Raw genomic sequence first — 27,779 nt, 5'->3', positions numbered from 1 at the left:
GAGGGGTTGTATGTGAGCACGCAAATGTCTGCGAATGTTTTCCTGTACTTTTCCTGTCAGCCCGCTCGTAAAAGTTGAAAAAAATTTCCTAGTGAGGCTATTTGAGAATACAGCAGGAAAATCACTGGAGAATTCCCAGCGAGTTCTACAAATAAAAACACTGCTTTCCGCAGAGGAATATTCGTCATATCCTGCCACCTGCTGCTCCACCCAGAAACAGAATGTTCCAGAAATGTACCTGCTGTTATGAACACATCTGACTCACTGACAAGCTCCTAGTGCATTTGTCATATGAGAACAGCAATCTCTGGAAAATGTCCGGACCCAATTTTCCTGACATTTTCCTGAGTTCATGTCTGAAAACAGTGTCTAGGTGATGTTGAAGCACTGTATGAATGTGTCTGGGAAAACTACAAAAGAGCTAAATGAATTAAATCCATTTACCATTTATGAAAAAAAATATATACTTTTTCACTGTTTAAGATAAGTGTAGTGGCCTCACAGAATGCCTCATTCCATCTTCCAGCAAGCTAAACACCTCCACATAAAGAAGCTAGTACCCCGGGGTGAAGCTGCGCATTTTATTATGTTAAAAGTGTGAAACTGAAAGACAAAAACACGTACCAATAAGCACAAGGGAAAATGACACCACAAACACATTACAAATACATGTAGAATGCAGCTAGGCTAGCGACATAATCAGAAAGCATGTCGCTAAGCTAGCGGAGTTTTTAGGTAGAATATAGCTAGGCTAATGGGTATAGTAAGTTTCTACTACAAACAAAGTCTAAAACAACGTATTATTCCACGATAAAAGTACTTTAACTAAGGTCACATTTTTTCATGTTTTATTTCACTCACAGATAATGCCTTCCAAGGCTACTGATAAGGAGGAACGTGCTAACAAACCAATTTCCTCTTCATGGGTTTTCTGACTGCTGCGTGTCACAATATCAAAATAAAAGCCTCTCTATAAACAACGTGTCAAAATAAAGGCCTCTGGCTAAACAATAAAACTCAGAACTGGAAGAGCCAGAAAAATTAGGACTTACTGACATGTTTGACAAATGTAATATTTGCATTTGGAAAAACTAAAACAGACACAAGCCTCTCACTCTTACAGCGCCCGCATACACACCACTTTACATGGTTACTTTATTATAATTACTTGTCATAGTATGATTGCTACAGTATTACTGACAAGTACCAAATTCAGACATCTGAAATTAAAAGATGTATCCTTATTAGTTTGTGTAAGTTTACATTGAACTTGCGCTGGTGATATTAGTTTTTCTTAAGTTTTGTGTGCACTCCATGCTAACCATGAAGATTTACCAATCATTTAATTTGCTAGATGTAGTGATCCCCTACTTTAGGGGGAGACTCTCCCCCATTCTTCCTCCCTCCCTCCTTCTCTCCTTCCCTCTACCTGCCTGCCTGCATCTCTCCCTCAAATCTTTCCTTCTCTGCCAGCTCCATCTCAAAGCCATGGCTTTCATTTTGATCAGCGATCAAATGATTTCTCTCCTCTTTCGATTTTTCTTTTCTCCCCCCTCTCTCCCCACAGCAGTTGTCATAGATACAGAGACTTGTGTGAGAGAGAGAGAGAGAGAGAGAGAGTGTGTGTGTGTTTGTGTGTGCGTGCGTGCATGCATGCGTGCGCACGTGTGTGCTTGTGTGTGTGACTGTGAGCGTCTGTGTTCCAGTCAATCTCCTCAGTAGAGAGATTTATTACGCAGACTTACCCAGGAAGCTGTGTGTGTGTGTGTGTGTGTGTGTGTGTGTGTGTGTGTGTGTGTATACTTTTCTATCTTCCTTTGTATCTTCCCTCTTACACACCTCTATCTTCTTCTGTATTTATACGTATAACAGTATTTTAGGGAATGTGTTTTTTGTTTTATGTTATTATCTGTGTGCACCTAACATTGTGTGTAATAGGTCCCCTGTCCCCTCATCAACCTCCCATCACACACACTCACATGCTCAGCCTAGCTGGTTGGATGACTTTAGCTGGAGTGTGTTTGGTGGTTTAGGCCGGCCACAGCTCTAATCCTCCACACTCATACAAACACAAACACACACACACATACAAAAAGGTCCCCAGTCTCTCAACTATTAGACCTGTGCCGAAGGAGTGTGAATTTGAGAGACACCAGAGAGGGAATGAGCGAAACTAACCCAATTTCCTGCTCCATTTCCTTTTCACGCGACTGGCGCGTCCCATTCCATGGCGGGCCGGCTTGAACACCAGCCACTCTACATCCTGGGGTCACGCCTTTTACCTCAGAGTCACACTCAGGAGAGGGATGAACCACTGTAAATAAATCATGTGCATGAGCCCAAAATTAGACATGAAATTGCAATTTCAAGTAAAATTGAAGTTCACCAAAAGTTCCAAGTCGACTCAGAATATATCATATATATATATGATATTGGTTGATAAGTGCTTGTTTCAAAATATTTTTATGTACTATATGTTTTTAATCTTATCAGGGTTTTACTTTCATTAAATTGTTCATGCATAGGAAAATGCATCTCATTATAATCATAAAGCAGTTAATATATTCATCATCACATCACACCTTTTGTAAAATCTCTGGTAAAAACTCCTAATTGATAGTGTTAAGACTTAACACATATTATCAACCCCTAACCCTAAGTTAAGGTTCAAAGTTAAGGTTGGACCCCAGAGTAGGACTTACACAAGAAAAACTTCAAATTTCATGTTAAATATATATCAACGAAACAACAATTTGTGAAATAATTAGGAAAATTTTTAAAAGTCATTAATTAGATGAATGTTAATTCATCAGCGGCAGAGTTTTAGTCTATATATTTTATTTAAATTTTAAAATGTCCTTTTCTAGAAGTCTGTTCATATCTGAGCGTTCATCTAATCACAGCCCTCTGCCAATGACGTTTTATTGTTTTTTCCAATAATTCAAAATCAGTGTTATTGGATATTTGTTTGGTCAAGCAAGGCAGGCAGAAGTAGCAGAGATAACAGCTTAAATGACGAGGGGCTGGGCTGAGAGTGAGGCAAACTGGGAACAACCAGGAAACAACCAGGAAACACAAGGGAGGGGACAAACATGAGAAACAGTAGTAATGAGACAATATGACCAGACAGCGTTGCCTGGTTTCATTCAGTCCAGCAAAAGCAACTGACATCAAGATACTTCATCAAGGTGATGGAGTAAAAATCCTGTTAATCCAGTTAATATCTCTTGACCTAATCCAAGAGATATTGAAGTGATTACCACTAGGGTGGGGGTTTGATAATGGAATCTCAATCCAGCATCAAATCTACTTATCACAGCTGAATCCTTTCTCAATACCCTCTGGGTTCAGGTTCCAACATTATTTCGAACTAAAGTAAAGAATAGTGGAAGTCTTGATTCAGAACTTATTGATACATTATTGACACATTTACCCAAGAAATTCTGACTCCTAGACCTAAACTGATTGATCATTTACATTGTTAATTTTGAGAAAATATCAGCTGAACACAGGCACTGGCTTGAATTTACAATGACACTAACACTAATTGTCTACTAACAGAACCAGCTATCAAAAGCCAACCTTTTTTGTTTTTCTTTAATTGCTTTTGTAGGACAAACAATAAATATCTGATGACAGACATTTATTTTCTTTTTGCTGTCCACTATCATCCAACCAACACTTTGAAAATGGTTGGACATCAATCCAGCACTAACTCTGGAAAGTACTGCCGTAGTGAAAGGAAAAAAAATGCAAGGAGTTAATACATTTTTGTTTCTTTCTTTTGATTCCTGCGCTGTCACATGAGCTTAAGCAACACAGTCCTCAGATCTTTTTCCTTACTTTGTGTAGCTGCATTGTCCTACATTGCACAGGTGGACAACAGTACATATCAATGCAACCTTTTAAAATATTATTTGAAGTCTGTGCAGTATGCTCCAGTGAGGATACATATCAGCACATGATTATTGTATATATTATGCAACTGGGACACAGCTTGTGTCTGGAAATTTTGACATATCTAGTTGACATGTGGAAACGTGATCAATGTTTGTGTACATACATGGTTATGAGTAAACATCATATATCCATTTATGTACGCTCATTTGTGCAGAATAAATTATTGAAAACGTACATGTCTCCTCACTCTATGCTTCATGAAAAAGCTTCAGAGGAAGCTCTTACTTGTTATTTGACATTTTTTGTAAAGCTCCATATGCCATCACCAGTGCAACGGTCTGGTGGTGGCAACAGCAAGTAAAGGCACACACACACACACACACACACAGTCCCTGAGTTGTCTTGACCTAATTGAAGCCCAGCGGTCTGCCCCAGGTCATTCTCTTATACCTCCCTTATTTTAATGAGATTTTTAATTAGCATGTTAATTGCCTAACGCGATCAGCAGGGTGACTAGCTTGCTGGCTAGCTGCTGTTGGCATCCAGCTGGGCTATAACTCTGTGGTTTTCCACTCTGCTGAGCAAAAGTGTGCCAAACTAAGCATTGCTACGCCAGTCTGGAGAGGAAATGAAGAAAAACAAGTAGTTATTTGACACAGTCTCATGTCGCATTAATGGTGGAGGCAGCGCTGTAGATCCAGTTAATTACCAGTTTATTCAAATGGGATTCAATTCTCTGAACCCAGCTGATTTACTAATTTATTATTCAACAGTATCAAGAGGTTACAAAGACAGCTAGCCAATATAAACCATACCTGTACACCTAACATTATAACACACATGTAGTATAGGGCTGCTTATGCAGAAAATGGATTTGGGAAAGACATGTAATTAATGCTGTTTCATATCTGGTGTAAGCAGTCTCTGCAAAATTTCTTTTTCACTCACGTGTTTAACAGTTTGTATTATAACCATGAGCTACTCAGCAATGCAAGCAGTTAAAGTTACACAGTAGATTTGGGTCATGTTTTTTTCCAAAGCCAGTCACAGCTAGTGTCATATGAGTGGATTGGGTATGACTATCTTTCATGTCCATACTGCCAACTTGTCTTTGGTGGTGATTACTGTTTGTGATTAACCCACAAACAGTAATCACCATGGAGTGCGCACAAATAAAACCTCAAAAAACAAATATGTATATTATTTTTGAGGGGTTTTTTTGCCGCTTTGGGACATTACCTAATAATATTTGTCAAATTATCTCCATTGAATTTTACTCATCCAGTTTAAGCAGACATATTTAACTTTTTTGTTTTTGATGTAAGAATTGCTAACTTGCAAAATTGCTAACTTGTTTCTTCACTTCATTTCGTCTCCAATTTTGTCTGTCTTTTTTGGTGGTGCTGGGTAGGAGGTATTCAATGGGTTGATCTGATTTTGTTTGGCCTAAAATATCTGCCAGCTGTGTATGGAAATTAATTTGAAAAGAGCAGAGTTTAGAGATAGCTGAAAGATGCTGCAATGCTCCACAGAGAGGAGGGAAAGTACAGAGCTGGGTGATAATTATGTGGGTTGGTACATGTATGAACAAAGTCTTTTGTATTTTACTATCTCTATCTTACCATACTTTAATTGTTAAAATACTGCTTAGTGCAGGTTGAAATTAGTTAAACATCACAGTCCAAGCAAGCCAACAAAGAAAAACTATGTTGTCCATTGCCAAAGCTGTACTTGGCTCATAAAACCATGGCAGTGCTTTGAAAAACGTCACGGTTGTGAGAAAAGAAAGTAATAAAAGAGAGCAAATTGTTTATTTTTAAGTTAACATTGAAAGAGAAAAGATAAGTTGATTCAGGGAGAATGTATAGGAGATGAAAGGAGGTGGAGGCTGGAATGATGGAGACAATGACCTGAGCGTCTTTCTTCCTCTGTCACTCTTTAACTTCACTCTAGACAGAACTCAAGGCTGTGTGGTTATGAAACTTACCTTTATAATTTACCACCACCGGTGTCCGCTTCTTTATTGAGCCTGGCTTCGCTGACAGAGAGGAGGATTTGATTTAGCCTGGGAATGTTCTTGCTTGTGTGGAGCCTGTGAATCATTCTCTCATATCTCCTTTGTTGTTCTGTCCTACGCACACACACCCCTTTCTTCCATGCCTCTCTCTTATCATTTCTCTCCCCGGCTGCTCCCTCTCATTCTTATCTCTCCATCCTAATTGTTTTCCCTACCTCTCCTCTCATCTTTCTCCCCTTTCCTTTTAATCACCTCAATCTTTTCCTCTCTCCTCTCTCTCCCTCTCTCTCTTCTTCAGTCAGATCTACTGCATCGAGAACGCTCATGGCCAGCTGGTGCGTGACCTGGACTTCAACCCAAACCGTCAGTACTATATGGCCAGCTGTGGAGATGACTGCAAGGTCAAGTTCTGGGATGTCCGCAATGTCCAGGAGCCTGTCAAGACCCTGGAGGAGCACTCGCACTGGTTGGTGAATTGTAAAGGGGGAGGGAGGAGTGAGGAGCTGAGGTAGTGGAGTGGGTACTGTCCTTAAACCACACAACATGAACCAAGTTTCTATGTCATCTAGTGTCCTTTCTGCTGAAGCATCACTTGAAGAGTCACACTCACAGCCAATAGCTTGTAAAAAGCGATGAATTGTTTTGTTGGACAGGGCTTAACTGGTGGCAGAAAGGGACAGTAGGCATGGGACAGTTAGTGTCAGGTGTCATTTAACAACAATTAATCATCCCAACATCTTCCCAAATTACTAACAGTTAACCAGAAGAGCACAGGTTAAAGGGGCAGTAAGCGATTAAGCAACATACTTGTAAAAATCAGCGAAAATTTCCTCATGGTCCGCTAGATGTTGGTTCTGTGTGTTCGGCACAAAATATAAGGGTTTTCAGCTCAGCCCTGGCTCTGTAAATCTTAAACAAAAAAATGGTGCGGACCGCACAACCTGCACCTGTCACTTGTCGACACATTAACAGACATGCTAACGGGTCGCTCTGCTACTGCGCTGTTTTAGCCTAGCGCTTAGTGCGTCGGTCTCCGATACCCAAGATCGCTGGTTCATGGCTTGGCCAGCGCAGTGAAATCACAAAGAGTAAGACAAACTTAATCATGAATCGCTTACTGCCCCTTTAAATTGGTGAACAATGAGTGCTTCAGAATGTCAAATGCTTCATTTAGTTGAACTCTCGCCTGTCCAGTGAGCTACCTGCCTAGCTGAATTGCAAGGTGGCTGCAGATCAGCCCATTAGCTCTTTCAGCACTATAACTAGCTTGCTTCAAACTGGTACACGCAATAAAATTGTCGGTGAATATTGAAGTAATCCAGAGTATTTAAAGTACTGTACTACTTTACTCACTTTGAGTAATGGAATGCCTGATGATGTTATGGCTGAACTGTCTATGAGCAGTTTGGTTTGTTTACATTTTACTTCTTCTTTCATAACATTGGTCAATTGCGTTTACCGTTATGAAATTGCGTAATAAGAATTCAATTTCAGTTCAATTTTATTTGTATATCGCCAAATCACAACATACATTGTCTCAATACACTTTACATAGTAAGGTCAATATTACAATATTACAGAGAAAACCCAACAGTTCCCACAATGAGCAAGCACTTGGTGACTGTGGAGGCAGAACCAAACTCAGTTGTGGGCGGCCATCTGTCTCGACCGGTTGGTTAGAGGAGAAGAATGAGGGCGAGAGGAGAGGTGGGCAGAAAGAGGGGGAGAGGAGAGAGAGTGAGAACAGTTGTATAACCACTGCTTTAATCTCTACCAGACTTATAATTAAAAAAATAATACTGACACTTATAGATGCAATTATGTTCTAATTAATAAACATAATAATAATAATGATTGGATTTGGATCCTGAAGCTCTGTAGTCAGTGATACACTAGGAGAGAGAGAAAACACAGACAGAGTTAGTGAAATGTAATGTATACATATGAGGGGGAGAGGAGTTGTATAACAGCTGCTAATCTCTACCAGACCGATACTTACATTTACAAAAAGTATACTGGTTGGGGTGAGAGAGATAAAATGGGAGAGAGAGAAGAGGTGGGCAGAAAGAAGGGTAGCGAAGAGAGAGGGGGAGAAGAGAGAAAGGAGGAGAGAAGAGGAGAGGGGAGTGGGATGCAAACCCTGGTTCGGCTAGGGGTTGGGGTACAGACCCTGGTTTGGGTAGGGGTTAGGGTAAGGGATGGGGGAGGGATACAAACACTGGTTCAGGTAGGGATAGGGTGAAGATACACCAATAAAATGCTCATGATGGGAATTCCCTCCAGCAGTCTAGGCTTATAGCAGCATAACTAAGAGATGGTTCAGTAAAGACCTGAGCAGCTCTAACTATAAGCTTTATTAAAGAGGAAGGTTTTGAGTCTAACTTTAAATGTAGAGAGGGTGTCTACCTCCCTGACACAAACTGGGAGCTGGTTCCAGACGAGAGAGTTATGAACGATACATGGTGGAACTGGACCCAAATGCAAGACGACACGGGATCAAATATAACGTGATTTAATGTGTAATATAATATACAGTGCACGGGGGGCGGGGGTGGCATGTCCAGGGTCCCAGTGGTGAGTGGTGGTTGGTGGTGAGCTCTCCAGAGCGTGCACAGTGATTCGAACCAAGCAACAAGAGTAAACTACGACAAAAGAGCACAAGCAATGGTTAGCTACACACGCTAAGGACACGAGAGATATCACAGCGATAACGGGAGCCAGGATCACAACAAAGGTATCGCTCTTGCTGACTGAACGATCTGTCGACGAGTGGATCTCAGGCCGGTCTTCTTATACTGAGGGGGAATGATTATTGATGATCTCCACCTGTCGCCACCTGCAGGGAGAAGCCACGCCCACCAACACACAGAAAGACACAGACACAGAGCAGGGGAGAAACATGCAGGATTACACACAGGGGAAAACAAACAATGACACAAAAGGGGAGAGGAGCGTGGTGACTGAAGGCTCTGCCTCCCATTCTACTTAAACAGACTCTGGGAACCACAAGTAGTCCTGTGTTTACAGAGAGAAGTGATCCCTTAGGATAATATGGATCTAGGAGCTCTGTAAGATATGATGGAGTTTTATTATTAAGGCCTTTGTAGGTGAGGAGCAGGATTTTGATTCTGAATTCTACAGGAAGCCAATGGAAATTTGACAAATATGATATCTTTTTCTAGTTCCTGTCAGAACTTGTGCTGCAGCATTTTGGATTAACTGGAGGCTTTTCACAGACTTATTGGACATCCTAACAGTAATGAATTACAGTAGTCCAGTCTAGAAGTGACAAATGACTAGTTTTTCAGCATCCTTTTGAGATGTTTCTAATATTCATGATATTGCGCAGGTAAAAGAAGGTTGTCCTTGTTTTATGTGTGAGTCAAAGGACATGTCCTGGTCAAAGATAATTCCAAGGTTCCTCACAGTAGGGCTGGAGGCCAAAGTAATGCCTTCCAAGGTAACTATATGCTCAGATAATATTTCTCTGAGGTGTTTAGGACCGAGGTTTGTCTGAAGTAAGAAGTAGAAGTAAGAAATGATAGGTCATCCAGACCTTTATGTCTTTAAGACAATCTTGAAGTTCTTCCACCTGACTAGTTACATCTGGCTTTACAGTATAGATAAGTACAGCTGGGTGTCATCTGCATAAAAATGGAAATGTATGTGGAGTTTTCTTATAATATTGCCTAAAGGAAGCATATATAAATTGAAGAGTATCGGTCCTGTCGCAGGAATCTATGCCGGCAGGTTAGCGTGAGTGTGTGTTTTATCACAGCATCACACGCAAAACAGCTGCACCGGTGTGCTGGGAACGTCAGCTGTAACTTCAGCAACCTGGTCAACGACCCGTTCTCTCTGGTGTCTCTGCCGCTGCTGCCCTGTTTTCTCAGGACCATGGACTTAAGACCATCAGAGCAAAGGGGAATTAAGAAACTTGCTATTTTCAAGCGTTTCCACCTGAAACATTCCCATGGGCGACAACAAGTTCATTAATCGTTCAGTCGTTTGACAATGAGCTAACGAGATTCAAGGAATAATTATTAAGCCTTAAAAACGTACAGTCTAATTCCCTAAAAATAAACCTCCGTCTCAAGAAACATATAAAGAACTATTCCGATCTGACCCTAAGAGTTATTGAAGGCCTTACTGAGCTAGAACTCTGGAACTCTACTCAGGGAATAATCCTCACAGAGTTTCTCTACCCATATGAGATGTGTGTTTGTCAGTCGTGTTGCCTTGGTTTGGGTTTCAGAGCTTACCTGCAGGAGGTAGCAGCATCTGTCTCAGTGAAGAAAAAACTCTTCTCTGTGTGTGTGTCTCTGTCAGAGAAATAAAATCTGACTCTTGAAAGTCTGGAAGCTTTTTTTGAAAGTTTACAAGATTTTTATTTTATCGCTTCATGTTTACAATGTCCAACAGAATATTAAAGAGAAAATTATAACATAATTATAACATTTAAATCATATTTTATCATTATAATGTGGAAACATTTTGATATATGAAAAGGCGAATCACCAAACAAAGACTATTATGCAATAACCAATCCAATGGTAAAACCATGCTTATTCCTGTAATTTCGTTAATTGAATTTTTTTTATACATTTTTCTCAATTTAGTTTGATGCCACTTTAGTTTAGTATTGTACTGGAAGTGCTCTTTCCGTGTTGTTGATAGTTATCATTTCAGCACAGCAGACCAGAGGAAGCAACAGTTAATCGCTAGGAGGGAAGAGTTAGCCTTTTTATCTAACCTGTTACCAGTCTTCGTGATGACATGAACCATACCAACAACTCTACTTAGAGCCTTCAGTCGGAGGCTGGTTGCTCAAAAGATGAGCATGGAACTCTCTGTATACAGAAGCAGTTAGTGGCTTGCCCAAGCCAGGGGGTTGGTACTGGCATGGTGTCCTCGTCAAAATGGCTTTTGACCCCCCATCATGCTCCTGGGTAACAAATCACCACTTACTCCGTTTCACAAAGATCCTGTCCCTGTATACAGAAGCAAACCTCCACACTTGTTCCTGTGCGGCAAACCATGATTTACTTCCACATACAAGAATCAGATTCCAGCTGTCCACCAATAATACAACCGAGGCAAGGCTGATGGTTTAAAATACACTGGTCTCCCTTCGGTCGGAGCCTGCGAGAGAGACTGCCAATCCTCCTGAGCCTCTGCTTTTATAGCCCTCCGGGCCGAAGGGGGAGTTGCTGGTGGGGAAATAAAGTACCAGCCAAAAGGGTAGTTTCCCAGGTTCAGCGTTGCTAGAGTTCAACTCTAAGGTAAAAGATGCCTTACAGCCCACGACAGGACTCGAAGCACCAAGGGCCATTGATCCCCCTCTTTAGGTGAAGCTCAGGCCAGTGAAAGGATAGTTGATGTCGGTTTTAAAGCAGTTGTTTGTGCATTGTACCAAACAGAATGCCAGCTTTGTGGTTGTTGGTATTATTGATTAATCATTTTTATATCTTTGATTTTGCATTTGTATGATAAACAGTGGAGATTTCATCAGTCAAGTCCAACCATGAATGTCTGCATTAAGCGTCAAAGGGCATTTCTGACGATATTCTATAAAAAATTAAGATTGTTGGCATTAATGTTTTGACATCTGACAGTGCAATAAGCATAGACTGTATATAAAAATGGACGTGGTAACCAGGTCCGCCAAGCCAATGCGGAAGTGCCTGAAACCTGTATTCTCTGGAATGACCAGCAGAGGGCAAGTCCACTGGTTGCAAAAAGAAGTCAGTTTCCATAGAAGTCCTTAAGAAAATTGCTGAATGACTTAATTTACAACTTCAGTAAATATTTCAGAGAGGTTTATTCTCAATTGCCAGTTTCAAGTCTCCTTCAAACATTATGATGATCATTTTGTAAATTGTAGTCATTTAGAGTAAAATGGAGCATTGATGCAGCATGATTGACAGCTAGTAACGTCCAATTGGTGCATGGTTGCAGGTTTAGTTGGTCCGAAGTGGACGATCTCTCAGTCAGACTTGAGACACACTTGCGGCTTCAAAACGGAAGTTCACAAAACAATGGGTGACGTAAAGGGACTTTTTAATCTTTTTTTTCTGGGAATCGGTGAGTTCCACACCACTTGTTTCCACTTTTTTTCTCCGCCACACAACTGCAGTGATGTAACCATGATGTTCACTGCAATTCATCATCTATAATATGTGCTGGTGTTCGAGAGTATCTTAATAATAAATACACTGAAACAATATTTGAGAACTGCTTGGTTCCTTAATTTACTCAGTTCCATGTCAAAGCCGGATGTTATGTTTGGTGTTCACATTTTAAAATACATTAAATAGCTAAAGATATATGGATAGTTTTTCGGATTTCAGAAATCTTAATGCTCCTGAGAGTTCAGCAAACTGACCCTATAAAGCTTTGGGCTCGGGTCACGGTCAGTTTTCGTGTTATGTTCAAATGCAGCTAAAATCCCTTCTCTCTATTTCACTCCCTGACCCTGGTAGTCATCTGTGGCAATGCAGGTCATGTGTTGCGGGTTGATATGCCATGCCCACGGGCAAGTAGTAAGAGTGACAGTTGAATTAGCCTGGTGCCATTGATTCCAGGAAGGCAGCTTTTGTAACTTTCTAAGTTACTGGAAAAAAAAGGCAAGATTCTTTAATATAAAGCTTTCACACCATTATTTGAGACTTTTGTAATTCTATTCCTTTTCACACACACACGCACTTTATGGATCTATAACATACAATGAGTGTGTTATTCTGGTGTCCTAATATTTCATTAAGTTGTCCACATAGTTTTGCCCATGTTTTGCATCTGTTACTGAAAGAATGAAAATCCATACCCGGAAAACCCTGAATAACCCAATGCCCTTGCCTAAAATTATTTTCCTTGTAATAACCAAATAAATTGTTCATATGGAAACAATAACCAGTGTATTTAATTTTAAAATGCTGCAAACATCACTAATGAAAATCAAGACAACTTTACTCTTTTTGTGGGGGCGGCACAAATCTCAGTGGCAGAAAAATAAATAACCAGATACCCCTAGAAGTAAGTGACAAAATGTGCTAAAGAGTAGAAGTGATTGATATTAAAGATATACCAAGAGACACCAAATTCAAATTTACTCATTTTTATTTGTATTGCGCCAAACCACAACATACATTATCTCAAGGCTTTTTACATAGTGAGGTTGATACCTGACAATATTACAGAGAAACCCAACAGTTCCCACAATGAGAAGCACAAGAAAAAAACTTTTAACAGGAAGAAATCTCTAGCAGAACTTGGCGCCCAAAACTGAGTTGGGGTGAGAGGAGAGAAATGGGGGGAAGAGAGGAGAGGTGGGCAGAAAGAGGGGGAGAGAAGAGAGAGGAGGTAACCAAAGTTTCATACCGGCTCACTTTTAATGTTGGGGAGCTCAAGTGTTAACTTTTATTTGGGAAATTATTGGAGGCTGTAACATTTTATATTAATCTTTTATTGTTGTATAGGGTATAAGTTAACAAGAAATATTACCAAGCCATGTATGTATTTGACTATTTAAAATGTGGAAAAAAAAAAAAGGATTTGCACAATGAACAGAATGCCTCTCACTTTGCATTAGCGGAGAATTTAGGCACATTTAGGAAAATGCACTAATGATAAACTTGACGACTCTGTTGACTTCAATGTTGATTGCTTTCTTATTTTATTAATGACTTTATCAAACTAATGAAATGCCCCAACCACTGCTGGAGCAATAAAAAAATAGTAATACCCCAGTTACTGATTAAATAGGGAGCTCCTCGTTTTGTCGGTTAGGATCGAGAGACGGGATGAATGCAGCCCAGTCCTGGTCTGGCTTGTCCTCTGTGAAGATTCAGGCAGTGCTATGAGCTGATCGTAGTGCACTGCAGAAGCATGTATGCATGGAACACACACTCTCTCACTCTCTCTCCTGTGTGAGATGAATAGATGATCAGTGTGTCTGCGAGGGGCCAAACTGAGCTACTGCTGCAGCACACCAATCCTCACCTGATAAAGGCAAACACACATACACACTCACACACGAACAAGAGCGAGTGTTATCTCCAAAAGAAAGATAGACTTGGCAAACATATCCATAACTATAGATAGCTGCAGATAGTAGAGATAGGTGTGTGTGTGTGTGTGTGTGTGTGTGTGTGTGTGTGTGTGTGTGCGCGTGTGCGTGCGTGCGTGTGTGTGTACACTCTCAACACATTCTCTTTTTACCTCTTATATGTGTATTTGTGTATTTGTGTGCATTCAAGAATTTCTATAATGCATTGTGTCTGTGTGTATTTATCCTTTGTGTAAACTAATCTTAATACTGTATGATGCATATACATGCATGTGTGGGTGTTTCCCTGAGTGAATAAGTGTGTGCGTGCAAGTGTGTGCATGAGTGTGTGTGGGTGCACACTAATTTTTTCAGAGCACAGCCATGATATGGCCTCAGGGCTGCTGGGACTATTTTTTAGCAGGGAAGCGGATTAGAGGAGCGCAGGGAACGGCATGGCCAAGGCTGATTTTCTGTCAACAGATTTGGTTATCCCTCAATCCCTCCGTGTGAGGGAAGTGGGGCCGCACTCTGAGCTGTGCCCGGGGCTCACAGAGAGAGAGAGAGAGAAAGAGAGTGATACAGACAAACACACAGAGAGAGAGAGAGAGAGAGAGAGAAAGAGGATGAAAACAAACAAGAGAAGGAGACAGTGTTGACAATCGGAGGAATAAAAAAAGTGGGGACAAAATGGAGAGAGGAAGGGAGGAAAGGTGAGAAGAAATTGGATTGAAAAAGTGAAACTGGGCAACCAGCAAATAAAACCAGGATCAGGGAGTTTATGATAATGATTGTCAACTCATGTGAACTAAGCCCATATACAGACTGTAAGGTACCAAATCCCCATTATTGGCATCTGAATACACATGATAGGCATATTTTGCTGTAAATCCCTCTGCATGCAATGCTGCATTTTCTGCGTGATTTGTGTGGGCGCAAGTGTGTGAAAGAGCGACAGACACAAGCGGTTTCTCTGCATGCCTGTCTGTGTTTCAGCATGTGTGGTCTGCCATTACATACAGAGTCTGCGTATATTGTGTTTGTAAAGGGTTCTTACACACTCGCGGGTTTCTTCACCCACATTTTTTTAGGGGAACAATAGAAGATACATACATGGCAGCAGATTTCATGACTGGATATAAAATATACCCCACATTGTATGTGGGGGTATTGTTAAATGCACGTTTGTTATGTGTGTCTTCATCCCAGGGTGTGGAGCGTCCGCTACAACCACAGCCATGACCAGCTGGTGTTGACAGCCAGCAGTGACAGCCGCCTCATCCTCTCCAATATGGTGTCCATCTCCTCGGAGCCATTCGGACACTTGGTGGATGACGAGGAGCTCAGCGAGGGGGAGGACAACCACCAGGATGACAAGTAAGAGCAACTTGTAGGCTGTGTAGGAGAGGAAATGCTTAACAGCAATCTAAAGAACTGTATTAATTGCTTTTATTATGTGTAGTATGATTGATATATTGTTTACATAAAGCTAGGAACACGTGATGTTGTCCCAATAAAAGGATTGCTGTCACCATTGCAGGTTTCACTCTAGTCGTCAGCGTCTCCACTCCTACATTACAGCATTAGAAAAAAATGTTCATGAAAAAAAAAAATATATAAATATATATATATCACCTGACACTAATCTGTTTTAAATCATGCATCTTGAAGGTTGTTTTTATTTCGTGCAGTTCATTCTACAATTATGTATATTCGCATCAAGTGCAGCCAAACTGCAGACCCCAAAATGATCGCATAGCTGAGTCTTTAACACAGTTTCAACCAAAAACTGCATATTACACCTTTCATGAAGGCAAGATTTATTACAAGACTGTTGTATTTTACTGCATTATTTTCAGATTTGTGTACCTAAAAAAAAACCTGACAACTGAGTGTAATTTTAAATTGAGTGGTACAGCGCCACTGCCAGTCATTAATGTTTATAACCAAGTATTAACCGTCCTTCACGGCCCCTCTTTTTAAACACGAGATTTTATTCTTTTGGGTGCTCTTTTTTTATAGGGTGATCTATGAACTGCATCAGTCATCTTTTATTGTATAATGGGGTAGTCGTATTCTTTCTTAATTTTTGATTCTGTATTACAACTCAGATATGGGATCATACCACTTTGTTAAGGCACAGACATTCAGCCTTCATTATATCATTCCTGATGAGTTTTACATTTTGTTTTATTAAACTGCTCTTGTACATGTCCTGGGTGTTAAAAGGAGCCTAATGAAGCAAACTGTGAGATACCTCTGTGTGCACAAAAACATGCTGCACATGTGGAACTGTTCTTTATCGCCTGAACCTTCACGTCCACATGCTTTGACACTCAGAATGATAAAAGTGGAGAGGTAAGACATTAGAAATAAGTTACTGTCAAAATACTAAAGGGGTTTCTCTCTACAGCGTTTCGAGTTGATCAGTTTTGGGAGTATCATCAGTAATGGTGACCATTCAGTGCTTTCCAAATCTGTCACTGTCCTCCATCCATTATGGTCCCATTCCCCCTCTTATCCATAACTACCAGCTCTTATATGCAATGACCGACTCTTATCCACAATTACCAACTCTTTTTCCTAATCACCAGCACTCAGCTTTAGCCTTGACCTTTCCACTATAGTTATTGACCCCTCTTGTATGTACAGTACGTATCCACTTTACAGTATCTGAACGCTACGTACTGAAGTCCTCCGCTGCTTATAGCGTTTTCTGACTTGCTCTTGATATTCAAATATGATTATTCTTTGAGGAGCTCAAGCAAGGTAGGCTTAGATTTTTGTTCTTCTGAAAGAGGGATGGGTTTTCTTTACCAGTTTGGTCTGTTTTTCAGGCTACATCCTCATCCATTTTCATTTTAAAACCGCACGTTAAAACAGAAATGATCTTAGTCCGCACAAGCTTTTTAACGCCAGTACGTGTCAGTATTTACCTCTGTCTATACTCATGTGCTTGTTGGTGCAGTTGGTTACTTAGTTACAGAAAGTAGTACCCATGAGAAACAACAACGGTAAAAAATAGGAGCAGGTGCAAGGTTTCTTTTCTTGGAACCGATGACAAGGTGCTACTAGTACTTAAAGTAAGTGTTTACAACTTTTAACTTCACCACTGGAAGTCGAGTCATGACCGATAAGAACCAGGAAATGAATGCAGGTGCCTGCTTCATGGTTTCCCCAAATGTCTCAAACGTTTTTGCTCTTCCATACTACAATGCAGCTCAGAGTTTTCAAACCAAAATGGGGCGAATAGCATTTCCAAAATTCTCTGTTTTAGGCACTCGAAAAACTCTGGAGTAGTGTGGACGGTAGGTGCAAACGAGCAGCAGTGGTATGTGTTATAAAAACCCAAACAGAGTAATATGGATGTTACCTCAGTGTAACCTAGTTGTGGTGGTGATGTACAGATTTGTGAGAACACAAAGGAAAAACCAACATTAAGTGTTGTGATTAGTTGTAATTCCAACACAGTCCTCCGTAACATCTTCACAACTCTGTCATTCTACAACTTCTGTGGAACTGTTTTCAAGGGATGAACAGCGTTTTCCAAAACATATTTCCTTAAAGGATTTCCGATCATAGTGCTGACGAGTTGTCTCTTAAAATTAGTATTATTTTTTGGGGGAAATTAATTTGGGCCTTTTTTTGTCTAATGTTATTACCCTGCTCACCAGCGTGGCCTGGAGCAGGGTAAGGTTACCGGCTGAGCAGGGTGCTGGCTAAAGTGACTCCAATAACCAGATCATTCCTTCGTTCACATATACCTTCTTGTTTTTATTTTCTTCCACGTTAATACTATACGGGCAGAGCACAAGTTTGTATTTCAGGCTGCAGCCCACTGGGGGCAGCTACTGTCTGTGTGAAATAATTAATGTGTAAAATAAATCCAAATATGAACGTCACTGTTTTCCCCCCAGGACTCCTTAACGCAGTGGGTTTGGGATGGCAATAACGCTAGATAGTAATTCTCAAATTTTATTTAGTGTCACATTGTTGTAGCAGCAGGAGAAGTGTCTCAGCACAAGGCAGGCAGCTGTTGGTGTTGTGAATTCGGGGGGAGAAACGGTGAATAAAACAAGTAAATATTCTCCAGTCCTCAGCAGGCGATGGCATGTTTGGGCTCTCCGCAACAAACAGGAGACAAACTGAAACACAGAGTACATAATGATCACACACTCCCCAAAATATCAAAATTTTTATAGCACTATGTGCTATGGAATAATATGTTTACAGGAGGGACCCTGTATTTTCCATTCATCCACATTAATACACATCACCCTCACCAGTTCGCACTGTTCCACTGATTGACAGTCGGTGGTGATTATGCAAAAATAGATGCAGCAATGCAACGTCAAAAATGCAGGGAAGAAAACTGTAAGATAAGATGAATATAAACAATTTCATTTTCACATAATTCTCTCTCCAAATACGAGGAATGAAATACAGTCAACGTTTCTGTTTGACCTCATGCACACAAAGCTTTTTGTAATTTTGACACACATGGACATAATTCCTGAAACGAGTGAAGAAGGTGCGTTGAATACGATACTATAACTGGATTGTTATAGAGACTGTGATCTTAACTTCACTACATGCACTTTATAAAGTTATAATCACTAATACTGGACTCCTATGAAATGCTCAACATGCTTATCAGATGGTTGAACAGTGTCTTACCCAAATCATTTCAGTGATGTAGTTTGGGGGGTGGGGGCTCCTCTATATGATGGCAAGCTTCACCCATCAAACAGGGACCAACAGCACATCATACAAACTAGCTCTTTTGCATCCTTCTGCTGCTGCTGGTGACTGAGGATACTTGTTTCTATTGATACCACTAAACACTGTATGTTAGAACAACAGAAAGAGGCAATTGTGTCATTGAACTTGTGTATTAAATATTAGCTAACATTTGCCAGTGTAGTATCTCCAAGTCCCCACCTACAGTCTCAAAATAAGCAAGAAGGGATACATTCCCCCTCCATGTGCCATGTCTCATATCTACGTGTTATGTTTGTGTGTTTGTCCATGGCACCCAGGAGTAAGGAGCCCCTAAAGGACAGTGTGGTGTCCACCTATGAGGAGCATGAGGACAGTGTGTACGCAGCTGAGTGGTCCTCAGCTGATCCCTGGCTCTTCGCCTCGCTCAGCTACGACGGACGCCTAGTCATCAACAGGGTCCCACGTGCCCTCAAATACCGCATCCTGCTCTGAGGGGGAAGTATGGGGCAGGTAATCTGAGTGTGTCTGTGTGTGTTTGTACAGTGAGAGTACAAAAAGAAGAGAGGCCTGCGCACATTTCTAAGATACAAAGAGTTACCGTATGACATTCCTTTATAACATGGTAGCGTGTGCTGTCAATTTGAGGCAGCAATGACAAAGAGTGTGTGTGATGTAAATATACTGCCATACATATATTTAACTGACCTCTGTAAACAAAGCATCTGTTCTAAATATCCTAATAAAAGTCACCAAAAAACTACTGGATAGAAGATTGACGTGGTGTGCTTTTTAAATGTTATGTTTTTTATGATTTTTTATTTTTTTATCTTAAAGCTATCAAAGCCCGCTTTGTCTTATAATTATGTGTATTTATTTGTTGATTACTGACAATTTCTCAGTAACCTTATTTGTTACAGGATTCTCAGCTACCAGTGCCAGTATAAACATGTGTTCTCCTGCAGCCAATGTTCATTTTGCTCCTGTCAACTTATGTTAAAATTGAGAATGAAGAGGAAAGAATTCATCAAACCTTAATCACAGTAGCATGATTTTGCATTTTTCCTTGTGCTCAAGGATAATCCTGTTAATTTTCTATTTCACAAGTTTTACCTTTCACGATTGTTATTAAGGGTGCAATTAACTACATTCATCATCAATGAATCTGATGATTGTTTAGATTTAGTATTGGATCCAACGTTAATTTAAAATAATGAATATAGCAGCTTTAAGGTTATAACATCTCAAAAACTTAAAAAGAAAATCACAGAAAACCTGCAAGCATGTGATGCTTGTTACAGACACACACACACATGCAACACTCATTGTTGCCTTTCGACAATCATCTGGGCACCAGTGTCTGATGAGATGTGAGGGTGGCAACAAGTGTGCCAATGTCATATCTGTGATAATAGAGTATGCACCAGTGTTCGCATCTATGTTGTATTAAAAGACAAACAGTTGATGAGAAAAAGTAGATTTCCCCACATACAGAAAATCCAGCAGCTGATAGGAAAAATGCGGCGTGGTGACCAATCCGTCAATCTCTCTCCCGATAAGAGCTAAGTATTTGCATGTGAATCGATGATTGCACCTCTTTAGTATTCCAGAATCATTGCCCAGGACAAATTACGCTAAGTATGATGCATTGATAGTCAATGCAGAGATATGGACACATTTTATCGCTGACACTGTGAGTATCCATGACACGGTGCAGAATACTTTGTGCGGCATATACAGGCTAAAGCTGTTTATGGCCAAGAATAACACTTGACGGCTGCTGATGCATGAATCAGAAAACGAAAGCACGGCTTTTCTGTCATCCCAGAAAAATGGAATGAATTAATCATTTAATATTGTGTCATTTACATGTCATTTACATTACCAGCCGACCACTAACAGGATAACTAATGTTTTGCCCTTATTTGCCCCATTTAAACATGTACAGGCAGTCTACATCCATATAATCTCCCACCAGTGGGATTTAAATCAATGCTTACAAATGGCCTTAAATAAATGTAAGCAAACATAAGAAATATGAAACAACTATTTCATATCATGAATAATAAAACAGATTAATGAAAATGCATAAAAGTCATCAATGAAACATGCAAAATGGCACACAATGATGCAATTTAACTATCAAAAACGATCATCTGATCATTCATGACTACATGATGGATCCCTCTTTAAAAACTCTATCTGTGAAAACTGTATAATCCCCAGTCAGGATCATTTTTAATTTCTGTGAATGAGGAGTTCCTCATTACCTGAATAATTTTTTTTAAAACCAAAGTGTTAAAATGAGAAATTCCCACAATGATATGTAATGACAAAGTGTTGATCAAATTATTTGGCACTTAGACTCCATGGGGGATATTGTAGCAGAGGGCACCAGACACTGGTGGTGATGGTGGTTGATGACTTGCTGAGTTGATGGAGATAAGTATCCAATGAGTCTGCTGCACTGGGCACTGATGGGGAGGTGGAGGCTGTGCACAACAGCAGCATGGGAGGACTAAGGCAGGGAGAGAAATCATATTTAAACAGACAGCAACAATATGATAGGCTAAGAAGGCAGGTGTGTTGCAATGCTATTGGATAGTTGAGACCAGCTGATAATCAGCTGCTCACTGAAATGACAAAAAGTAACTGAGTGTGCGCATGCATGATTGGATGAAAAGCAGAATGAATGACAATTGGACTACAACCGAAGCATGAGAGTACTTCTCCTGACTAAACTTACCCTAGAGCCACATTTAAACAATTACACATTTAAAGAATATACAAGTGTATCAAATCTTCAAGATCCAAAATAAGGATGAGCTCCAGTACTGGATCTGCCACTAAACTAGCTAGCAGGTAACATTGTCATGCTGCTTGTTACTGAGCAGGTAGCTTACAACAAACTAAAAGAGGCTTAGAGGCTTTGTAGAGCTGACCGTAGTTTTTTTTCTAAATGCCTTCCAATGGTAAGATGCACATTCTGCCAAATCTGATGCACCACCTAACATTGACATGCATTAGGAAGAAGCCAAGATATCTGTGTGATGGTCATCAGGATAGGAGTTAGCAGCTGCAAGCAGCACTTATTTTCTCCCCTCTCGGAGTACACGGAGCCACCGCTAACATATCTGTAGCAACACAGTTCTGCTGCATCGTAGAGAAGAATCCAGGGGGGCATCACCTGCACGTCACGTGACTTAAAGCTTTATGTGCCTGCCGACCTCAGGTCATGGCAGTGTTGCTGTGGCCGATGGCGCTCGCCTGGGCAGGGACTTGCATGAAACTCAGAGAAAATTACGGAAATATTTATGTGACTTGAAAATAGGATGTTGTTTCCCAAGCAACAAAATTGCTTTTAACTATGCGGCTGCACTGTGTGGAAAAAGAAGCGAGGCCTTAGCATCTCATGTTTCTGGCTGAAACCAACTTAATGAGGAAAATGTGAGATATAACACTTAAAATTCATCATTTCAGAAATCAGTGGGCACAACTGTCTATATTTATTCATTTTTTCCATTGTCCCCCAAGTAAACGACAGAATACGTCCAGCTGTTTAATATATTACTCTATTCTGTGCTCCATCAACAAACATCAGACATATTTTACTTAACACAAGAAATGTAGAGCACTTCCAAAAGCCAGTGTTTGTGTAACACCTTCAGTGGCGGCAGTTGTACCTCAGGGTCATCCATATGTCGTCCTCAAAAGGTGGAGGCAGAATTTGATTCAGCTGCTCTGGTAATGAAATTTTAAAAATTATCATTTAATTATTTATTCATGTCAGCGATGCAATATAAAGCCACCTGGGGTGTTTGTGTGTGTGTGAGCGGGGGGTTCCAGGTGATTATTACCTCAGAGAGTTTGACTAATTTGCATGGGGGAGAATTTATATGACCCCTTGAAATGAAAATTATGCACAAACACGCCTGGGTGAGAAGGAGAGAGAAAGACAAAGAAAAGAGAGTGACTGATAGCAGGAGTAGGGAGGATTTCAGGGGTCCACAGAAGGCACCCATGGGAGGGGAGAGAACGACATGACCAAGAAAGGTATGTTGAGGATTGTGTATGTGTGAGCTTAAGATTTTCCATAATCATGCAGATCCAGCATTTATTCAGCTTGTGTTTTCAAAATGCAGTACATTTTACACGACTACTGAGCTGAAAGTACAACGGCGGATTAGGCCTCCGTTAAAGGGGAAATAAAATCAGAGATTTTAAGAAAATTGTCATAATATTACGATAAGAAAGTTATAATACTATTCAAGTAAAGTCATCATTTTAGGTGAAAAATATTACAGTATTACAAGAATGAAGATTTAATTAATTTGTAATAAAGTGGAAATTCAAAAAAAGTTTAATATTATGTGAAGTGTGAAGTGTCATAATTTGAGGCAACATGTCATTTTAGAGGAGGGATATCAGAAGATAAGCCTGTCGCCTCCGTTAAAATGAGAAATGTGGCGCATCCCGTTTTCGTTATACTTTAATAAAGGTTTTTGCAAATAACGAAATGCTTAATCCTTTTGGCGCATTAACACCACATTATCATAGGTATTGGGACTTTGAAAAGATTGTGTAAGAAACTGTCTATTCCGAAGCAAGAACCACTCTAGGGGAAATTGCTTTTTTTGTGGAGGTGGAAATAATGTTGTTGTTTTCTTTAAATAGTTTAGATTTTTTTTTCTCATTAAATTATTCTTGTAATATTATTGTAATTTTTTTCTTCTAAAATATGGCCTTAATACTCCGTCATATGGACGAAATGAAAGAAAGCTGCCATCATGCCAACAGAAGACTGGTATTTCTCCCGCAGCATTTGAAATATGAATTGAGACAAACCTACCAGTGGTTGAAAATAATAAGTACATTTACTTAAGCAAAATTTGGAGATACTTCTACTTTACTTGACTGTTTCCCTTTTTGCTACTTTATTACTTCCCACTACATTTATTTGACATTGTTTGTTTATTTTCAGATGAAGACATGACACAAGCTTTTAAATTCCAGCATATCGTTCAAGATTAAACTGGTGGTTTCCAACCTTTTCCGCTGCAGACGTCCTCCATAAAGCTGTTCTGTATAGGTCACATTTCAGATGTCTTAAATGTTCCAATGATCCAATAAATTACCAAAGAGAAAATGTTCACAAACTGAAAACAGATTTGTGTAACACAACTGTGTTATTTTTCTTCTTTCCTCTTCCATTGATCATCTCAAAACTCTTCAGATTGTACATTGACGTTTTTCGTCAAGTAAAGGATATGAATACCTCAAGTGGCACTGGAATTTACAGTGGACAAAGCCTGTGGAGGACTAAAAATAAGCCAACCCTTTTAAATAGCCAAGGATAAACTGTAAAAGGGAACAGGCCTGAAAAAAAGAAAATCTGTTAAATGTTAACCTACTTGCACCCGAGCTTCAGTGTGTTGTTGTCTTTGTTAGTGAATTTCTCAGGCTCTTAGCTCGGTAGCATCGGAATCACTGATAAAACATAGCTCCATCACTTTTGATGTTAGCTTGGAGCGTGCAGGGATAGCTACTTAACACTAACAACAACCCTGTAGTCGGGGAAAAGCTCCTGTGTGCCGTAAGCTACTTATTTACCATCCTATCGCTACTTGAGAAGATAAAGTGCTTTGGGAAGGAGCGAACAGCGACCATTAAGCCATCGCTGAAATTAAAGGAGGGGTCTGTATTTGGGCTATATTTTTAAATAAACCTTTATGATGATGGCTTTTCCCCCCCAAACCTCAGATTCATTTGCATATGTATTTTCCATTCTATGGGTATTCCAATGCTTTAAATCTTTTAGGGCCTGAGAAGTACATGTATTAGCGCTAACAGATTTCTACACCTTATCGAATGTCTTTATGAAAGGAACACTAAAAGGCTCACAAGGGTCCCCCCCCCCTCCTTTTTTTTTACCCTCTACTATGCTATTAGAGGCACTCATTGGCAGAGTTGTTGCCAGATATCATTCAGCTTTGTTTGGCCGATGACCTTCCTTTCTTCAGGAGTGAAAGGGTCCACAATGGACAAGGCACTATCACAATGCGACATGCGCCCAGCTCCCATCTTCCACCTCATTGTTCTTCAATTACTGAACAAGCACATGGGGCGGATCCAGCATTATTTATGGATTCTTGCCACCACAATGCGCATATAATTACCTCTCAAAAGCTATAATTGTGCTCATTTCTCATGTCCGGTATGGACATGCACTCCCATGCCCTTGTGGCGTCTCCATGGAGATTGAGAGACATTTGTCGCTGAAGGACATCAGGGGTCGTAGGTCACACATTGGAGTGCAGTGTTTGTATATATGCATTGGACAGTGGAATTTGGGATGATTGCCTGTCAGCAAATGTAGTTCATGCTGTATCTCCTTAAAAAAAAGAAAAGAGGGAGATTTGTGTTGAACAGATAAAGGTCTAAAAGGTAATTGTTATTCATGTGTTGCTATGCAAATCTAGTTAAAGTACTGTTTTTGTGCCACAGTAATTTATTACTACCAAAAATATATAATCTTTTGAAGGACTTTTTTTTTTTTACCTTCATCCAAATGAAAATGGATGCAACATTATGTCCTGCTTCAATTTGTGACTGCAGCTTCTGGATGTACGGCTGATCGACTGATGATTGAAGTGACTGGTATGTCTGTCACCAGCGTCCTGGCAATACAAAGTGACATTTTGTATGTGTCTGATCAATGGTGCATAGCTTGGGGACAGGGCGGGAGCAGGGGGCCATGGCAACTCGCAAACCTCTTTGTCAATCAAACAACCCACAAACGGCACCCCATGAAATCCATTAAAACCAATTTAGTCATAGCCACACAACTCTGGGCTCCACAAACGTGCCGCCCATGGTTAATTAATGATGTATTATCAACACTTTGGCGGATGAACTGATTGTGGAGTGTGATTTGTAGGACTTGGTGCATTATTCTTTATTATGAGCTTGATCTGATGTTAAAAAACATTGAATTTTTAGAAATGTATTTTTTTGTGAGATTTACTGTAAATGGGTCAAAAATTTTGAAACTGATCCAAAATGGACCAGCAGACCTACCAGAACTGGTTGTAAATGAACCACTGTATTGAGACTTACTGGCATATAGCACCGATGCCTGCAGTAATGGATCTGAACGTTATTGTGATTTTACTGAATATTTGTGGAGTTGACCTGGGTAAGGTCTTGGAATCTAAGGAACTGAGTGAACCCCTGACTCTTACTTTTCATCCTAAATAAGTAGCACCGTGGTTCACCCTTCATTCTCACGTGAGTCGGTTTGTGAATTTGCAATTTTGAAATTCTTGTGTCATTGCTGTTAACGCTTAGAATTTTGAATTTGGCTCAGAAACTTTGGGAGACACCTGAGCTAATTTAGTTAGGCAAGCAACGGTGATGTAACATTAGCTGGTAAGAAGACTTTACAGACACTCTGAGACGCCATCAGGCATGAACATTTTATCTTCTGGGGCAGTAAACGCAACAACCATCTACAGACAAGACAACAGATAACTATATCGTAAGCTTCTCTAGACTGGACTTAAGAATTGGGACTGATGAACATGATGAAAGTTAAGCATCATAGGAGTTGGAAGCCCTGAGAGGAGAGCATGATCTTTGTTATTACCGGACTTCGTAAAGCCTTTTCTAGCAGAACGCTTTTCCCTAATGAAATACATTACTAGGCAGAAGAAAGACGTGACAGTAATGTCCCATAACTTGCTAACACACAAAATATGGACTGTTTAGATCTTATGAAGAAATAAAAAAATCAACCAGAAAAAAAAAAAAAAGAAATGCTTTTTGTCCACTCCTCTCAAGGTACACTTCAGTCTCTTGTGGTGAAAATTAGTATTACGATAATAAAAACACTTATCACCACATGATCATACATTCTGATGGGACTGGGCATTTACAGCTTTTACTTCAATTGTGTGGAAGTAATAAATGTAGATATGGTAAAATGGAATGTATTTATATAGCACTTTTCTACTCATATAGACCACTCAAAGCCCTTTACAGGAAAGTCACATTCACCCATTCACACACATTCATACACTGTCGGAAGAGCCGTCAGAGGCAAGTTAAGGTTAAGTGTCTTGCCCAAGGACACAACAGCATGTGGACTGGGGGAAGCTCGGATCTGACCGCCAACCTTTGGGTTGGGGGCCGAACGACTCTACCTCCTGAGCAACAGCCGTCCACATGCATTATGTACTGACTCTACTGGCACCCTGTGCGATATTGTCTGTGTGACATGATCCCTACATGCCGATCGCGTGAGTGTCACTTCACTAATGCATGTGTATTAGCTACCAGGCTGTATGTGTGTGTGTGCATGCGTGCGTGCTTGCGTGTGTGTGATCATATGATGTCTCTGTCCTCCTCTGACCCCTGGCTGTTCCACTGTCTGGCTGCACACTCACTTTCTCTCACTTGTCCTCCCTCTCCTCCTTGCTCACATCAGACATGTCATCCACGGAGTGCATGGACACACTCATGGGAACTGCTTGCCCCAGATCTGTCTTCTTCTTCACCCAGCTGACCAAACACGCACGTACACACACACACACACACACACACACACACACACACACACACACACACACATGCACTTGACATTTGGGTCACTGACAAGACATCAGGGGAGAACAAAAGAACCCAGGTGACAGGGAGAAGCAGTGAACTTTGCTGTGATATTGCCCCTGTGAGCCTAAGAATGCACACACACACACACACACACACACGTATTTCTACCTTTATGAGGACAGTCATTGACATGATGAATCAAGCAAACAGGTCTTGTCCTAATGTCCTAATTTTTACAACCACAAATGTCGTCACGCCATAAGGTCAACAAGTCCTCCAACTCATACGACGAACTATATAACGTGTTTCATGCGCTCTAATACAACCAAATCGACCGTTTCCTAAATTAGCGCCTCGACCGGTGACAGCAGGTACGGCACAAATACTTTTTCTTAAGTGGACGTGTTCATAACGACCACTAGAGGTATGCAGCCTTTGAAAAGACAGCATACTTAGGTCTTAATAATCTGCTTGAACAATCGAATTATGTGG

General features: G+C 40.4%; 1 protein-coding gene across 2 annotated transcripts in view; it reads left to right on the top strand.

Moving 5' to 3' along the window:
* The window catches only part of eipr1 (EARP complex and GARP complex interacting protein 1), a 72,635-nt gene extending 53,192 nt beyond the window's left edge, over positions 1-19,443 (top strand). Inside the window, exons 7-9 of one of the 2 annotated variants that reach the window (XM_035611536.2) lie at positions 6,216-6,383; positions 15,171-15,338; positions 19,001-19,443. In XM_035611536.2, coding sequence (XP_035467429.1) covers positions 6,216-6,383; positions 15,171-15,338; positions 19,001-19,175 — 511 coding nt within the window. In that variant the 3' untranslated portion in view covers positions 19,176-19,443. The remainder of the gene's footprint in view (positions 1-6,215; positions 6,384-15,170; positions 15,339-19,000) is intronic. The other variant, XM_035611537.2, reaches the window with a different exon arrangement.
* Positions 19,444-27,779: the final 8,336 nt, after the last annotated feature.

Source organism: Scophthalmus maximus, chromosome 15 (assembly GCF_022379125.1).
Source record: "Scophthalmus maximus strain ysfricsl-2021 chromosome 15, ASM2237912v1, whole genome shotgun sequence".
Lineage (NCBI taxonomy): Eukaryota > Metazoa > Chordata > Actinopteri > Pleuronectiformes > Scophthalmidae > Scophthalmus > Scophthalmus maximus.
This window is presented reverse-complemented; position numbering and strand designations above follow the sequence as displayed.